At 35.8% G+C, this 19,293-nt stretch overlaps 1 protein-coding gene across 1 annotated transcript in view; it reads right to left on the bottom strand.

Moving 5' to 3' along the window:
* Positions 1–1,730: 1,730 nt before the first annotated feature.
* TTC7A (tetratricopeptide repeat domain 7A) overlaps positions 1,731–19,293 on the bottom strand; it is a gene marked incomplete at its 3' end in the record, with an annotated part of 86,397 nt that continues 68,834 nt past the window's right edge. The window contains exons 16-18 of the mRNA XM_008945958.1: positions 16,877–16,974; positions 6,679–6,819; positions 1,731–1,958 (exon numbers count right to left, since the gene is read on the bottom strand). Coding sequence (XP_008944206.1) covers positions 1,731–1,958; positions 6,679–6,819; positions 16,877–16,974 — 467 coding nt within the window. The remainder of the gene's footprint in view (positions 1,959–6,678; positions 6,820–16,876; positions 16,975–19,293) is intronic.

Raw genomic sequence — 19,293 nt, 5'->3', positions numbered from 1 at the left:
CAATCCCTATGATTCTGTGATTCTATGATATTTGGTATCTGCCCCCCCCCCCAAAGAATTTCACCAAAGCTTATTAAATAAATCTAAGCTCTAAGGCAACTGTTACACTGAAATAGTAGCATTTTATATTGCTTTCTAAGCATTGATAGAAAGCCGTATCAAATAGTTTTAAAATATCAAATAAGGTGTTTTTTTTCCCAGACCTTTGGTTCATAAACTCATTGTCAGCTTAGAATTCTCAATACAAATATTAAAAAGTTAATGTTTCAGCTGTTGATATAGAGGCTGGTACCTCCACAGTGCTGTTGCTATAGCTCCCCTCTCACCGAGGTTGTATTTCTATAAAAAATAGGTAAACACACACAGTGTTGAAATGTACAGATATTCATCTGTACACACAGGCAAGAATTAACACTGCAAACTTCCTCCTCAAAATACTTTTTGCAACAGTCAAAATATCAAGGATACAGCATCTTGTAATTTTTCCCCACACAGAATTACATAGACAAGTATTTTTATAGCATATGTCTTTAATATTTCTATTTAATCAACATAAATCTCTCAGCATCTATTTGAAAGAACATGTTAGTACAGAAAAGATCTAGAGTACTAGGAGAAAGCTTTTAAAAGCCAAATTTTTAATTCTAAGAATGCTTAGAAAGGACTGGCCAATGAAATGAATAGTTTCCCTCCAGCCTGCGCTCAAACTGAAAAGCTCATAAAAAGGGAACCTGAATTGGAAGCACAGTATTTTTAATCTTACATGTCTTTTAAGAAAGCTAATTTCTCAGTCATTCTAAAGAGCATTGTGCGTTTACAGGCTATTTATTCAAAAGTGGATTCAGGGGAGGGGCAAAAAGATACCTAGAAAGACATAAGCTTTCAGCTTCATTGAGTTGCACTGCTTTAGGTCAACTGCCCCATTCTTCAGAAAAAGAAACCTTTTGGCATTTGTCAGTAGGCTCAAATATCTTGAAATGCTAAAAAGGTGAAACAAAAAACTTTCTCTGTGCTGCCTTCCTATCTGATCTTTTGTCTCATGTGTTCCCCTCAGGGATGCATGAGAAATTTCTCTGAATAATTTATAAGCACCTAGATAGAAACCAGCTTCTACTGCTGAACAAAAAGACTGGGTAAGAAGCTGGTGGCTGCTGTTCTACTCTGCTCCATGTGGAAGAAAGTAATTTTCCTAACATAGTAAGCACAGAATATATATGCATATATGTATATATGAGGTATATAAACAAACATGCATTTATGCTGGGAAAAGGCACCTTTGTACTTAAAGCCACACATGACTTTGAGGGTAATACTGATTCTATACCTTTCAAAGCATTCAAGAAATAACACAGCATGAAGATAATCAATCTACACATAGGATTTAACTTCTAGCTTGGAATTAGAAAGCAGAATGACTGGTCTTTCCCCTAGACTACAGTATCGAATTCTTCTCTTACCATGAGCCACCTTTATTTCCCAAATGCACTGACTATTGGGCACATGCAAATGACTTTTTTTTCCTGCAGTCTCTTTTAGGACTGAAATAGTCTTGTTGCATGCAGATCTTTTTTACATCCCAACACACACACAGAAGAGAGAATACAAAGCCAGAAGAGACTTGTTTCCAAGGCTATTTTGCTAATAAGAATATAAATCCCAAACACATCCCAAAAACTATACTTTTCCCACACCAAGTTAAAACTTCATAATATATATTGAGTAAAAACTACTTATGAATGTGGACTCAAGACTTACCAGCCTCTGCATGCTTTTCACATGGGTAGGACTAATAGATAAGGCCTCTTCATACCATCGTTTGGCTTCATCGATATTGCCACGAAGTTCAGCCACCTGACCTCTCATGTAGAGAACATAGTGTGACATCGGGAAGAGATTAGCTGCTTCCTGGGTGCATGCCGTGGCCTCAGCAGGCTTCCCAATTCCTATGTAGACCTCAGCTGTGGAAGGAACATGATGACCAATGAATGATACTTGCTTCATCATACCATGACTAGATGTTGTCACACATGCTCTACCTGTAAATAGTTTCATTGTAAGCAAAGTCTATTTTCCTCAAAAACTTTTGCATCTTAAAAGAAATTATTACATAAGCTATTTAAAATTTATTATTGTTTTAGGGAAGTTGCTTTTCTAAATGCAACAGGAGTTTGAACCTCTGAATGGTTGCTTTAAACACCAGAAAACTCTGCATAGTATGTTATTTTTAGCTGAAGTCTGGTTTTTTTTTTAATTTCAGTTTTATTTTTAAGATGTAAGCATGCCAGTATTACAGTACTATTTCAGAACATGAGATCCAACACAATACAGCACTTAGAGATCCTTACAGTTAAGTAAGAGAACACAATTATGGAGTTTTCTGAATTTTACATGTCAGTCACTAAGGAAGCAGTAGCAATTGCTCCAGCTAACAATCACTAAAATGTACGCCTGGTTCTAATTTTCCTACTTCAGAGTGTTTTAAGAGAAATATAATGTTATTTGATACAAAAAGTTTCCTAGCGGAGTTAGCAGAAAATGTGAAACGTTTAATCAGTATTCTGATTTGACAAAATTTGTTCAGAAAACTGAAAGCAGCTGAGTAGCCTGGCATATGCTAAAATCAGACTGACTACAGGGGAAAAAAGGTTCATTCTGTAACTGACTAACAACAGAAGAAGTATTTGCCTTCAATAGCTCTTATGACACTCTTCAACACTGCTGTTTCACTATCCTGCTGGATTATCTTCATCTCTTGCTAAAAGAGTGGGAGAAGAGAGGAACAAAGAGACACTCAACACAACAAAAATCTATTAAAGGTTCTAGGTTGGGTTATTGATTTCTTTTAGTTTGGTTATTGATTTCCTTTACCTTGGTACAGACTCTAGAGAAAAAAAACTTCTTTTGAAAATAAATGTTTCTAGCATTTTACTTTTACTAACTGTTGGTAGAACCCAAAGAGCAAGTTGTAGCCATAATTTGAGAGCTGGACATACAGCATAAAACGTGAACTGTACTGAAAGGATTTTTTAAAGAAAAAGCAAACCCTAAAATATTTTGGAAAACCTTTGAGTACTTCATTACTGAAAGCTTTTGGAAAAGCTCTACATGGTCAGTGTTACTATATGAGAAACAAGATTTTAGTGAGTAAAAAATGCACTACAGTATTTGAATGCTAATAATTTGAGCTTTCCTGGTTTTATTGTCTCTTCTCCAGCATTAACAGACTTGAAATATTGTTTTAGATACACACTCACAGGTGAAATATAGGAGAAATATTATTTACAGAAACTGCAAAGGTACTAAGTAAAAGCTATAATTATTAGCAAATAATATGCAGAAACTTAAAATGACTGAAGTAGGTGATTACCTGCTACCACAATTATTCTAGACTGAAAAATAAGCAGAGACTGGATATTTTAACAGGCTGGGGTTGAAATTCTGTATTCCTTAGAGGAAACAAGTATGGTAGCAATGACTTTTAAAGCTAGACAACAGAGGCTACAATACTGCTTATAAATTAGTTTTATGTCACCATAAGAGATAATAAATCTTGCTCTCCTGCCTACTAACTGCAGCAGAAGAACCTGACACTCATTAACAGACCTTCCTGAAAGTATTAAACAAAATAATTCCTTTAAGTTATTATAGTTATTTTAAAAAATAACTTACTTTCTCTACCAGAAGTGATAACCACCTCAGCATAATATACAGCAGGTTTTTTGAAAAGCTATGAAACACTGAGTAGAAAGTTGAACTTGTGGCTAGGTGTTAAGCACGACAGTTCATTCAAGAAACTTCTGCAGCTTAAGGAGATGCACTCGTTCTGAGATAACGACTTCAAACTGAATAAAAAAATGTTATCCACCAACACAGCAAACTCAAATCAGTTGTGGAAAGCTGACAGGTGCCAGCAGACTTCGTAGGAAAACTTCAGAGAGAAGCAGCAGTTTGAAGAGAAACCAGGTGCCAAGTCTAACGTGCTCTTCTCAATGCCCCCTGCCTAGAGAACATCAAGAATGCCTTCTGGCTCAAATGCTTCCAACACTTACACTTGCATTTCATTGAAAAATCAATATATTTTCCAATCAAGCTGCCTAGCAATATTGAATCCAGTCTTGATGCATTTCTCAAAGGACTATCACAGCCATTGATCATTTAGAGACAGGTCTGGTTTTTAAGAGAGAGTTACTGGAGAATGTACTAATCGGTAAAGTAATTTTGTTTCACATTTATATTAAACCTGATTTTCTACCCTTACACTGTATGCCCAGAAATGAAAGGCTGAAACAGTCCATTAATTAAAAAAAAAAAAAAAAGAAAAATTAAAAGCCCATTACTATATGCAAAATCAATTTCCTTGGACTGAATGCTCATTTACTCTAATGACAACTGGAATGATACTGTACATCCATAAGAACAAGCAATTTCTCTTTCTTACATCATCTATATTAGTTTGGATAAATATAATACATGCAAAACTTAGCAAAATATAACTAATTTACATAAGTTTTCCATGTGTCTGTAATCTAATGGAAAGAACATTTCTCAATTTTTTTTTATTTTGAGATTTAAAGCTTGTTAAAGATCCTTTCCTCCTGCCACTGAGAAGTAAAACACTGCACAGCCATACAGGGAGCCAAACAGTTACATGTAGCCTGAATCTCAAAAAGGAAGCAATTTCCCAATGGTAAATCTTCATTTTTATTTAAAGAACATGTGCTGTAAGTAAGGCGTTAAGCAATTTTATCGCTGTTTTCTATGCAAGTAACCTATATATACTGAGGAAGATACCTTCCATAATATCTGCTTTGTATTGCGCTTCTGAGAGAAAACTTTACTCTGAATGTTCCTACAGCAAAGAGCCTTTCTCAAGGCTCAGGGCATTTACTGTAGCAGGACAAGTAGCTGAAAAGTGTGATACCTAAGAACTCTGAAATGCAGCACAAATCAGCAGTGTAAGTATCAAGAACAGGATCATTCCCAAGTGGAGAAGAAGAAGACTTCAAGTTGCAGTACCTCCTCCAAAGGCAGATAGAAGCTTTATTTCATCTCATTTTTTTCTTTCATTGCTCCCCATACAAAAAGTGTCAGAGAACTCCTCATACTTTGTTGTGTTCTTTCTCTGCATCTTAAACAGTTTAGTTCATTCTCCAACCCAACTCTCTCCTACTTCCCACCCATGCTTCCTCCTGCTGGGAATCAAGAATATGGCCTACAGACCACACTTGCTGAGACAGCTATTTTTAAGAAAGCAGACCACCAATGTGTATGCAAAAGTGACTAAAATGTGGACTACAAAGGAATTAGAAAGTGTCAGAGTATCCAGGCCCCTTCTTTGCGGGCAAACCAGCAGCAGTCACTTGTATGGACCAGTTAAGCAGCAACAGGACACAATGAACACAAATTTAAAAAAACAAAACAAAACAAAAAAAACCCAACAAAACACAAAAAGCCAAACAAAAACAAACAAAACATCAGAAAATGAGCAATGAAATAAGCTGTCACAGAAGGCAGGGAAACTATCAGCATTACAGATGCTAAGAGTTACTGTAGATGGCCCTTTTTGATGGTTTATAAATATTTAAAATCAATGATGCCACAATGCAGGGTAGGTGAACACACTATACCTGAGTGGACCTTGCCTTGTTCAAAGCTGTGTTGCTTTTTGAGGATCCCTTATAATCCCCAAATGAGATGACTATTACTAATCACTATCATTGCACTTTCTTTCTTTCCAATCTTATGGGCTTCTTCTCTAAAACACTTATTAATAACTAGGAGCTATTGCACTGTAATGACTTTCACACAATAAAACTGTTAATGCAAAATAGGTACATTAAAATGCTAAGAAATACAGCACCTTTTTGTTGAATGTAATAATGGAGAAAATAATTGTTACTGAAAAATGCTCAAGTCTGAGAGCAGATCAAAGCAGAACAATTGCTGAACAATTTCTAAATCACACTTTTCTGATGGAAGTATCAATAAAAACCATTGCACAGCATAGATTTTAACTGTGTAAAAATGTGCTGGATCATCATTTTCTGGTTAAAATTGTATGTACTAGCCACTTGCGGTACTGCATTTAGCTTGAGGCTTGATGCTGCATAACAATACTAACTCCAGTCAGGGTGACTCCACATTTACACAAACAATCCTGGGTCTTTTAATAAAGCTAGAATGAAGAGAACTGAATGAGAGCTCATTATCACAGCTGCAAGGGACAGGGTTGCTCAACAGCACCACTACCCTACATTTGCCAAATATGCAGAGTTATTTTCAACGATAAGGCTTTTCTAGTTGCAGGAATGTTACTGAATAATTTTACAAACATATTTTTTCCAAGCCATGGAATTAGGGCATCTAAATTCTGAAATACTAAGATCCTCAAGGTACTTCAGAAATTAAATTCTTCTTGGATAAGGGAGAGAGTTTTGCCTTTGTTCTACATGACTCCACTATTACTAGCTGCATTATAAAACTTCTGGCTTTTATCTTACATAAATGATCTCACACATGAGCAACTACAATTTCTGGAACAGTGTCACACACACCAATGGAAAAAGTTTGATCTGGTAAGTGGTATTAAATTCTGAATTTAACCAACAGATTATTGCAAGTCCTTAGGCTAGCAGGAAAGGGGAGGGGAAAGAACAGAAAGTTTTACTTTCACAGCACCTGCATGAAGCCATATTTGAGCCAGAGTCATCCAAGGATGCAGGGGACCTTGTTTAGGGGCACTGCTTTGCAAAGATGAAGCAACTTCAGACAGTGCTTGCTCCACTCTAGAAGCTGCTATTGATGTGGCATGGACTGAACCTGTAGAAGTAATAAAAGTAATTACCATCATAGAAAGATTGAAGGCCATATATGTTGCATAAAACATTTTCATAAAAGGTTTCGCCCCAAACTCCTCAAGATTTAATTTACATATACCGTTTTGAAGAAGTCTTTTTTAAAATGTTAGGTTAATTTTCCTTGTTATGAAAGCTTTTATACTGGTCTGAAAGACTACATAATGACACTGAACGTTGGCAATTATACATGACACATTTTTGGGTAGGAATACTCTCTACTAAACCAGTCAAATTTTTTCTGGCAATGTATGATCCAGTAAAAGGTTTATGATGGTATTGTACATTGTAATCTCCAGGTTGCTGCATGCACTTTGATGTTAGTAATTGTTTTGTCTTTCCATTAAACTATTTTAAGACTAATAATAGTACAAAAATATACAAGATGATCACAACATACCCCATCACAAATACACAATTAAACTGCCCTGGATGTAAACCTTAGCTAATGAAGACAACTGAGATAAAATACCTTATGGCAAAAGCATCCTTTGCATAAAGGACATTCCCAAAGCACATTATGTAAAGTGAGGCATTTACAAGTGAGATTAGAATCTCATCAGCAAATACTATACTTTTCAAAGTACTGGAAATAAAAAAGCTTCTATGTCTAGAAAATATCCAATGGCAACTGTACTTTGGCTAGCCAATTACTGACAGCATACTCAGTCATTTTATTTTATTTTTTTTTTTAAATGAAGACCAAATATTTATAGCTGCACTACTTCCAGTCATCTAAGCTTCAGTGTATCTCTAGTTGGTTTATAATTACAAATGACAAAATCTCACACTGATTAGGCCTGATTAATAAATAATGGAAATTAAATATTCCATACTGGATCAGCTGAGAAGTCTTCTAAGCTCCATCAGCATATCTATAATGGTCAATGCCAGGTACCTTAAAAGAAAGTATTTAATCCTGTACAGGTTGAACTGTGCCCCACAAGCTCATCCTCATGACTACCAGCTAAGAAATAAATGAAACATTTGCTCTCACCATCACAGGTTTTCTAAGAATTTTACCAAGAAGGGATTTGCCATACAGAACATATATTCAAACAAATTCATCAAACCAGAAAAGCTGAAGAAATTAATAGCACACAGATGAGTGGGAAGAGGAAGTTTGTCTGAAAGTGTGCATCATGTTTCCTTTAACTCACAGAAACAAAGGAAAAGCAGCACAGGACATAGTTTGCACTTCATATGACATGAACAATGAATTGCCCTGAAGATCCGAAACAGTATCAGGCTGTGGAGTTTGCTTTCCTTGACTGGCTGATGAAACAACCCAAACTCCAGCCTGCAGAGCTAAACATTCATTGAAGTTTTGTGTGGCTTACCTTTAACATTTCACTTCTGAAGAAATAGAAAAGTAAAGTCTAAAGAAGCAGCATGTGGAGTGCATTCCAAAAAAAATACCAGCAAAGGTAGCATAAATAAGCACCAGTCACCAGTAATCCTTTTCTTTCTTTACATCCCTTTCTGTAAATGCACATCACTGCAGCCTGTCACTTGTTAGCCATCCAGGGAATACTAGTGAAACGGCCTCCTCATCTCTCCAGAATAATTTGTAAAGAGAAAGTGCTGCTCACTGACAAAGGATATAATCTAATACCTTCCTTCCAAAAAGCAAGTATTTAATTTAGTATTAAAAAGGGCTTATATTTTCTATTATTTAATGTAAGCTGCAGTAATTCCTAGTTTAAAATTTCAGCATATCTTTCACTCACAGAAATATCCTTGCTCTTCCCAGACAACTTCTAGACCTCCTGTTACACAGTAACACTTCAGAATCAAGAAAAAAAATGCTCTCAAAATACCATAGGCACTATTAAGAATTTATTTTGAAATATAAAAGCATGAGGTCTGGAAAAGTAGACACCAAAATGGATACTGGCAACTCACTTCCATTTGTTTACACTAAAAAGGTCAAGCACAAACCACTTAACTAACATCTGGAATCACAATCACATTGCACACTGCAAAGTAGGCCACATCTTAATGATAACAAAATGTTTCTAAACCAAAAAGGTATAACCTCTTACTCAAGTTTCCTACAATGACATTTGTCCAGACTTTAGAGTTCTTACTCACCCTGCTAACATAGTATCTGCAATAACCATTGTTATTGTCAAAGTTTCAATTCCATCTTAAATAAAAAAACAACTACCAATAGTCTTGTACAAACACAATGTAACCAAGAAGTTAAGTCACAACAGAGAAACCTTTCTTTTCCAAGTAACACCTACAGTTCAACTTCTGTGAAAAAAAAAAAAAGAGTGTTCAATTTATCCTCTTCAGGCTTTTCTGAAGATAAATACTACAGCAGAAATTACATGAAACCTATCTTTTAAATACTATGTGTAAGCCACCCTATGTAAACAAGCATTATGACTTCCTCAGATCTTGTCTTGGTTATTTCCCCATAAATTCTTCACAGTGTAGCCTCATGGATATGAACTGAGACAAGGACTATATTACCACTTAGTTGGCATGCAGGGTTGGAGAAAAACAAAATCACTTTGCTATGTTCATCAAATTTTCCTTCTGAAAACAAGAGGGGACTGTCTTCCTTCATGAACTATGTTCATATCAACTGACAAAAACACTATATAACAGGATTTCGTTTTATACCATAAAAGAGAACATTACTCAACAGTTTTACACTCATCACGTTTTCAATGTTTCAACATTTACATGAAGAAAATAATGCTTTAATAGCAATGCTCATGCAGGAGAAAATAGGAAAACCCCACAACTTTCAATTTCACATGCACACAAAGCTGGCAGTAAGAATATTAGTGGTGTGCCATACAAAGAACTCTGTGCTAAAACCAGCAGTCACACGATACAAAGAGGCAGTACCTTCTGCAGGACTAAAACGTCACTGAAGCAATGCATTTCATAAGATAGATTGGCAGGTTTAGCCAAAATTAACAAATTTTCCTATGAAATTCACTAAGTGCCTGAGACACCTTTCACAATCACAAATTACGAAGCTAAATTATCTTTTGGTACAAAGTTATGCCTGGACCTATTCCTAGGCAGGTATGGACAGTACCATTCAAAGAGCTTTCTCTCTCTCTTCTTTGAAAATGGTTTTCCATGCTTAGTCACCGTCAAACATGCTCTTTTATGTATCTTCTTACTTTTGTCTCCTCCACCAAGCTGGTCTCCTGTACTACCTCACAAAAATCTATGAAAAAGTAATGTAATCGATGGAAAACCCCCATAATTTATTATTCAAGGCTAAACATACAGCTTGATAATGGAACCAGATAGAGAAGAGGGAAGTTATTTCACATCCTGGTTAAAGCAGCAGTTATTTTTATTGATCTAAATTCTTCATTCTTTCTTCTTTAGCTTGTTTTCATAATTTCATTATTTTAAAGTGTTTTCTTAGCAAAATTTGTACCACAAGAGAAAGTAGTAGTTTATTATGACTCATGACAGCAGTTGCAATGTTGCATTCTGGGCCAACGTACTTGTTAGGAATGGCAGTGACGTAAAAGACAACAGGTTGGCATCTGGCCATTGTGTTATACAAGACCTGCCTAATTTATCTTTATTTGCAGTCTGCTAGGAATGAATACTGCCTCTTTAATTATTAAATGCAAGCGTTAGTTGAGTGCATTCAGGTCTCGTAAGATTACAGCCCTTGGGGTGACTGAATGGGCAAAGAGCATCAGCCTTGCTTTACACACTATCAAACTTCCACGGTTGATGGACAAAACATGTATGTTTTGTGGTAGAGGAAAAGGTGATTTAAGTCCTTAAGAAATGAATAGAACTGCACAGTGAATACTACTTACAAACTGAAAAAAGGGAGTAAAACCCATGAGAGTAAGCATCTGATGGATTGCCTTTGAACAGATCAAACCACAAATTAAAATTCAAAGTACGAAAGAGAAAAAAAAATAAATTATATATATAAAAGCCAATAACTCCAAGAAAGCCAGAGGATTTCTGATAATCTTCACACTGTAAATCAGGTTAACCAGTTTTCAAAAGATAATATAATTAAGAAGATTACTGTTTACAATAAATATTTTCACAAGGTCTTTGCTACACCTCTAAAAATCATGTTCTGTTCAACAGAAATTGGAAATCAAGTCAATAATACCAAGCGCCTTTTGCTTCTTCCACTAGGAAAAAAAACTGAACTGAGAAAGACTTAGAACGTGAGCTTTTCAGTCCTGGTAACTATCCTAACAAGCTATCAGCATCTAGGCAAACATCTACTTACTCAAAGATAGAGAGCTTTGGCTTTCATTAGTTATTTACACTATACAAAGGCTTCCAATATCTGCTTTTTTCCCCATGATTTTGCTACTTCTTATACATATGGCGGAATCTCCTTCCCCTGAGAATATAGTAGCTTGGAAACTGAAAACTTGGGCTTTACATAATGGAATCCATGCTTGGGCTTCTGCATTCTTTCAGTTTGCCTTCATTCTTGAGTGGGTTCTTATTAACTTGCAGGTCTGCAAAGAACAAGTAGTTTAATGCTAACTGGGATGTTCTGTTCAGAGAGTAGGCCTGAGCAAGTTCAACTCAAAGACACCCAAACCTGTAATAGCAATCAATCAGCTATTCAAAATGCTTCAAGAGAAAGTCAGATCTGAACTAGCTAAACTTCTCTAGGACACAGATTTCCTCAAGTCTAAAGGAAACACTTTTCTTAATTTCCAGTTACAGGCTTACATATGAGCTAGTGTTTTTAATACTCCAGTTTTATGTCACCTATTATAACAAGTGAATTTTGCTAACACTCTAAAGATTTATTTTCTACATTTTTGTTAGGAATTAATATTTTTGACATGATATCAGTTATAGGCTAGGTGTCAAAAATGAATTCCGAGGACTGGATTATAGTACATGCAGTGACAAAAACTATGCATAAAGCTATGAGTGAAGGACAATTCAACAGAAATGGAAACGAGCAGAAAAAAAATGGCTGGAAAAATACGTTGGTTTTACCCTGTCACCTGAACTTCTCTGGCAGCATTACTGTACTGTCTGTATTCAAACAACATGGAGATGGAACTTACAGCACGTTCAAATTGCCGTCATTTCATTGGACAGAATGGCTCTTGACTTTAAACAGCACAGTGCTGATTTCCACAGCTCTGATACCTCTGAGTCATTCCAATATGCCCTACCTCCAATATGAAAACACACACTGATAATTTAGTCAATTTCCTTCCTTCCTGTGAATTCTCAGGGAAGATTTTGGATGCAATTAGCTAAAGGCTTTCTGAAATTAAGTCATTAAAACTGTACAGGTAAGAAGGCAATTCTGTGGAAAGCACAGTCTTGTTAGGGAAAAGTTGTCAGCAACGGAAACAATTTACAGCAGTAAATGCTACAAAGCAGTCCTGGGCAATAACCTCTTCTACCAAACACATCTTCTGCAATGATCATGAGAACAGGGTATTAAAAGCGTATCTAAATTTACTTCTTTTGGGATCAATACAACAGTCTACTCTGAAGAAACTCTTAAAACTCATCTGAAAGGCCAGATTTCATTGACACACTGCTCAAACACAGTTTATCTGCTATGAAGATTATCAGAAAAATACTGCACAAGCTAACATGCCCATCAGGAATACAAAGCCACTTTACAGTGAGAAGGTGTACAGGGCTCAGGAACTTGGTCACAGCATGGAGAGGCTGCATGGGGCCAGACAAAGGTATCTGGTTTAGGATGAGGATGAGGAAGATGAGAAGATACAAACAGTTGGAGAGGAGACTCTGTTCTTGAGAGAGAAGATGAGGAAGTATCAGAGGCTAAAAAGTGAAACAAAGAGAATGATAAGGTGGGGGGGTGGAGGGGAAAGAAAGATCCAACAGGGTTTAATGGACTCATGGATGCCAAAAAATGCAAAGCACTTATTTCACCATTCAGTAAGATGGAAATGGCTTCTGTGTAAAACAAACATAACTTCTGAAAGCAACACAAAAAAACACCCTGTACTCATATGTACTCTCCTTCCATACTAAATTAGATTTAAAAAAAGAGATTTTTTTTTTCCCCTGTGTTCTTATGCATAAATTTGTAAAATAGATTTCAGGTGAAATAAAGACCAAAGTTTAAAACTCCGCTACTATTGTTTCCTTCTGTGATGAACTTAATGGACTGCAATCAATATGTAACAAATGGAATCACGTGTTTTTAAAAAGATTTAGTGCAACTTACCTTAACCAAAATAGCCAATTGAGTCTAAAGTAATTTACATATGCATACCTATCTTTGGATGTTAAATATGTCTGCCTTCCTGTGAGATTTTACTTCAGCAACTGATTCATCAAAACTTTTTTTTCCACCATATTTATTTCCTTCACCAACGTATATCAATATGGGTGCATGCCACTCATGGCAAACCCACTGAAATAGAAGGTGAACTTAAAGTTGGTTTGCCACAGTTACTGATTATGGCATTAAAGTTAAGAGTTTAGCCTTGTAAGAACTCCACGATATGCACTTCTGGTGCTTCAAAGGTTACACAAATTTAAACTTGAGTAATTTAATTTCTGATTATAGGACTGGTAAGAGTTCTATATGAAATGGGTTTTAAGACTTTTATTCTCCCCAAATTTCAATTTCTACTTAATTGATCACAGAACCATAGAATTGTTTGGAACAGGGCTTTGAGATCAAGTCCAACCATTAACCTAACTCTTGCAAGTTTACTGCTAAACCATGTCCCTAGGCACCATAAATACGTGACCTTTAAATACATCCAGGAATGGAGATTCAACCAGTTCCCTGGGCAGCCTGTTCCAGTGCTTGAAAACCCTTTCTGTGAAAAAAGTTCTCCTAATATCCAACCTAAACCTTCCCTGGCACAATTTGATGACATCTCTTCTTGTCCTTTTCACTTGTTGCTTCTAAGAAGAGACCAACACCCACCTTGCTACAACCTCCTCTCAGGGAGTTGTAGAGAGCAATAATGTCTTCCCTAAGACTCCTTTTCTCCAGGCTAAGCAACTCCAGTTCCCTCAGCTGCTCCTCATAAGACTGGTTCTCTAGAACCTTCACCAGCATAGTTGCCCTTCTCTGGACCTGCTGCAGAACCTAATGTCTTTCATGTAGTGAGGGGCCCAAAACTGAACACAGTATTCAACATGGGCTCTTACCAGTGCCGAGTACAGGGGGACAGTCACCCCCCTAGTCCTGCTGGCCACACTATTTCTGATACAAGCCAGGATGCCATTGGCCTTCTTGACCACCTGAGCACACTGATGGCTAGTATTTAGCCAGCTGTTGACCAACACCCCCAGGTCTTTTTCTGTCAGGCAGCTTTCCAGCCACTCCTCCCCAAGCCTGTAGTGTTGCACAGGGTTGTTGTGGCCCAAGAGCAGGACCTGGCACTTGGCCTTGTTGAAGCTCATACAGTTGGCTTTGGCCATCGATACATCTAAGGAGAAGAATGTTTTACATCCATTACAGCTAGATGTATTATCGGATTTTTTAAGGATTTTAAAATTCAAATTGCAAGTACACAGGACTTCACATTTGAATTTTTGATTGGATGAACTCAGACTACAGAGGCAAAGGGAACTGTCATCACAGTTGAGAAGCAAAGTTAGGAAGGGGAAAATCTGCAAATGTTCATGTCTATACATAGACAGAAACATATACGCACGGTAGCATTATACGGTATAAAGAGGAAGGGAACAAACATTTATATCCTAGGAGGATTTTCCTACATACCCCCTAGTTATAGCATTTCTTTATTTGAATGTCAAATTCTTCTGCATTTCTAAACACTAGGGATTTACAGAATCTGAATGAGCTCTTTCAGCCTAGAAAAGTATAACATCTTGATTATCTATTGTTTCTATCATCAGCCTTTGGGACACTGTTTTTTTTTTGATAGGCTGATTAAAGTATTCTCACTCAAACACAACAACAAGCTCGACTACTTTCATTTTCACAGTACCATTTTACAGTAAACTTCTAATTTCTGCAAAATTTTTATATCATTTTCTGAGTGAAGAATTTTGGACAAAACTTGGATATGGAGCTTTTATATGTATATTACTGTATAGATATACTACATAAATAGTCCTTACTAGAATTTGAGTATTGGTATTGCAACAAGACTTCTTGTTGCAAAAACAAGAAATCCAAACAAAACCCAAACCTAATCCTAAACAAAAACAGAAAAAGAGATTTTTTTTTTTTTTCTCCAAACCCATCCTCCACAATCATATTTTATTTAAAAAAAAAAAATAAATCAAAACGGGACACCATATTTTTAATTTCCCATCTTCTTCTTCTTGACAGCTCAAATAACATAGATGAGATTCAGAGAAAAAGACAAACTGGAACTTCTAGAAAAATCAGCTATGTATAGATACTGTTTTCCAATCAAGATACTGGCTGCAGAATTTGAATCTGAGGGAAGCTTCTTGAAAAGCTCACTGTTTTGGATGAAGGGTCATCTTTACTTAAGTATTGAGGAATATGCAGTCTTTTAAAAAACTCCAATTCATTAAGCTCTCAAGCGTGGCAGATAAAAAAAAATAGGACATCTCAAAGGTGTAGATCAAGAAGTTTGCATCTCCATGGGAGAAAAACAAATCCCCACAACTTAACCACAAAAATACTCCCTCAACACTCTCCCAAAAAGCCCTTTTTTGAAGGCATAAATTATCAATAGCTATGTCTGTCTATATCTGTATACATAACCTTTAAAATCTAGTTACATCCTTCAGATGAAGCTAGACTTCAATGAACTAGAATATAGAATCATCACTATAGAATGGTGTAATGCTGTCTTATACATTTTAATTATATGAATACAAGAAGACAGAAAATTCCACATTTTCCACAGCATGCTGAATTATGCCACACTTCAGACCATATCCTACTGCAATTCTTTGAAATCAGGTGAATTGAATTTGTAATCAAAACTGTTTGGCACTACAGTAAGCACAGAACACTTTTGAATTACCTACATTATTTCAGAATTGAGTGAACATCTGATCCAACTTTAACTTCCAGAAGTTAAATATCTAAATTGCATTTCCCTATACTGCACAGTTGAGATATTACACACATAGATACATTACACATTTCAATGTATCTTAATTCATGGGTCAACATATTTTAATTTACAGGCTGGCAAAATTTCCCATAAACTCTTTGTGTCAAAGTGTGATTAAGAAGAAATTCACATCTGAAAGGTGCCAGGAAAAGCATGCTACAGTTTGGAGATAAAGCCCAGGAAACAGAAACTTCTCAATATTTAGAATGCAAGTAACATACTATAAAGGTTTTTGGAACTAGCATCATCATGGTAACTACTGCAATTTTCACAGAATGGTTCACCTGTTTTTTGGTTATATGACTTTTAAGGCATATCAATTTGCATTGTGATAACTGAATATATTAAAAGAGGCAAATTACATATTTACAATATTTAATGACATGTAACAATCTTCACTTCTATGTAGCGCACCTACGCACCACAATTTTTGACATGTATCACACTATATATGACTTGTGATAAATAAATTTTGCTTATCATGTCAAACCTGTGTCTATAGTAAGCCAACACACCCGTGTAAAGAAATTTAAACATATACTAGAGATTTAAATGAATTTAATTAGCAAGGATGTCTTCAGGTTTTTTGAGATTAAAAGTTTTCTGATATTTTTCTGATTTACCCTTTAAATAGAATATATGTGCAAATACCGAATGGCTAGAAAAGCATAGGACTTTGGTAAATAGGCTACTTCAGCATACTAATTTTTACCTCTTGCATAAGAAAATACTACTAAGCTCAGCAAGACACATACTATAGATATATCAATTTGCAGAGAACATGGTAAGCAAGTACTTCACAAATAAGAATACAAAAATCTTAAATTGCAAAACAGCTATTTCCTCTTACATGATAACAATGAAAACGTGATTTAATTTTTCAAAATAAAACAACAACAAAAAAAAGCAAAATCTAGCTATGACCAGACCATTTAACCAAAATTATTGTTCAAATGCAGTTCTTACCTGTCTCAGGATCACTGAAGTCTGGTAATGTAATTGTATTAAGCTGCCGTCTGTCAGCAATAGCTCTGTCTAACAGGCTGCTCCCACGTCCAGAATCGCTGTAATGAAGTACAGAAATTGTAAGCTATTAAATTATAAAGCTATATACTGAGATATAAGTTGCAAGCTGCACTCCTCCCACAAAGGTTCTTGCTATAAAAGTTCTTGCTATGAACAGATTTAGTACCACGTAACACTAGCCACTAACAGTGTATTAAGCCAGCGGCATTAAAACAGAATTAAGTTGAGCAAAACTAAATCCATATTTACTTCACCAATTCTGTTTTCATAATTAATACAACCACGAACGGAACACAAGCTTAAAATTTGATTCATAGCTAACAGCTTTACAGAAAGGATTTGTTGTACCTTAAACCTTTCTATAAAGTGAGGTACAGCTCTCACAGGAAGCCAAGATGGCAGATAAAAGTTTGAAAATCCATACTTTTCCCAGACTGAAGAGAAACACTAAACTCAGGGCATCTAATTTTAGGTAAAGATGTTATAAAGATGCCATAACTACATTTCACTCAAAAAGGCACTTTTTTCTCTAGAGGTTTTTGTTTTTTAATATACACATATACATACGTTTTTTAATATCCATACACAGGCATAATGCTGAACTTGATACTAACAGCGCAGTAGGAGCATTTTTGAACAATTCGAACACCTCAGGAGCCAAAGCAGTAGCTGTGGTTTTCACTGATTGCTCCTGTGGACAAATGCACTCGATTTCTACTTGAGTTGTAATTCAGTATCTGTCCCTCAGCCTTCTTTTTGATACACTTGCTGGAAAAGTAATTGCTCCTAGAACTGTTATTAAAGATTCAGCAAAAAGCAGCAACTGAAGGACAAAGTGCTCCTTCTCCTTTAGATGAAGCAGGTATTGAGAAACATCAGAAAAGCATGAGGAAGCACATACAGGCACACCTTTAACACTCTATGGTTAATACAGTGATTTCATACTTAGGATTGGAAGTTTGGTACTATCCACTATCAATTAATGCTTTATTGAAAACCTCATTTAACCACAAGCAATAACATGCCAAATGTCGCTGACAAGGAAAGGCAGTCACCCAGCCCTAGCGTAAATATCTTCTATCCACAGCCCTGGTGTTGTGGCTTGTTCTCTTTTCCTAATACAAACTAAGAACCGGGAAAGAAATTAACTATTTTCTACAGATCTTCAAGCAGTAGGCTGAAGATTAACATTTAAACGTATAAAGCCTTGTGCCAGAAAATTTAAATTTTGTATTAACCATCTTACAAGCAAAATGTTTACATGACAGTTACAGAAAAAATTATTCTAAATCAGTTGAACAAAGGTAAGGCACAATGTTGCATTTAGTCTTTTGTGTGGTGTTTCTAGTTATGCATAAAGTATTTTCGTTATCAAAAGATTAGGCATCCTGAAAGGACACTGAACCTAAATTTACTTCAAAAAGTCTGATTATTTGCAAGAAGAAATATCTAACATAAAACACAGCATATCAAAAGTGTTCTCATCTCATTGGGAAAATAATATATCAAAATTAGTTGTCAGTCTAAATCAGAATACAAAAAGATGTTTCAAATGAGCATAAGGATATTCAAATCTTTTGAAAAACAACATTCTAAAAAGGTTTTAAATTATTAAAAGACCTTTTATTAATGGCTTAAAGAACTATTAAAAAAAGCTTCAATTATTACCAGTGGGAGACTTAACTTCCACACAGTGCTTTTTGGCAAAATGAAGTGTGTTAAAATTACAGAGGTTGGAAAATTTAAGTTTTTACAACAATCTTGCACCATTGTTCTTCACTATGTCTGGATTGCAGTTGGGTGAACAGAACCTCCCAGTCACATTACAGGTCTGAGTGATAATAGTAGTTCCAAATCAGACAGATCTGGATCACCACAATACAATACATGAAGGTATTCAGCCCTTAAATTTCACCTGGCCCATCCAGAGAAAAGTTACAGCTTGGTTTCCATATTCACTGTTTGATATCAATCTCAATGCGTGATTCAGGAAACCTGTGCCCTTCCATCATGAACACTTATCCACAGTCCCTGTTCATTCCATCCCTAATTTTAATTTGTTACTACAGACCAGAACTTCAAGAAAAGCTTTAAGTGTCAAGGGGGAAAAAAAAAGGCAGCAAAAACTATCAGATGCAAAGTAGTCCTCATTAATTTTCCCACTGTAGATGTTCTTGAATGAGAACAGTGACATCAGAGTTAGCAAACTGCTGTCTGAAGCTGACATAGCCAAGAGCAAGTTTTCACAGTCCCTGCTCATGTCTGAAAGGAGCATTATTTAACATGTATTTAACATGGCACAGTAGCTCTTAGCACAACAACCACCACAAAAAAGTAATGACAAGCCATGATCTGTG

This window comes from Merops nubicus, unplaced genomic scaffold, assembly GCF_000691845.1.
Source record: "Merops nubicus isolate BGI_N331 unplaced genomic scaffold, ASM69184v1 scaffold10158, whole genome shotgun sequence".
Taxonomy (NCBI): domain Eukaryota; kingdom Metazoa; phylum Chordata; class Aves; order Coraciiformes; family Meropidae; genus Merops; species Merops nubicus.
Note: the sequence above shows the minus strand (reverse complement) of the source record. Positions and strands in the feature narration are given on the sequence as shown.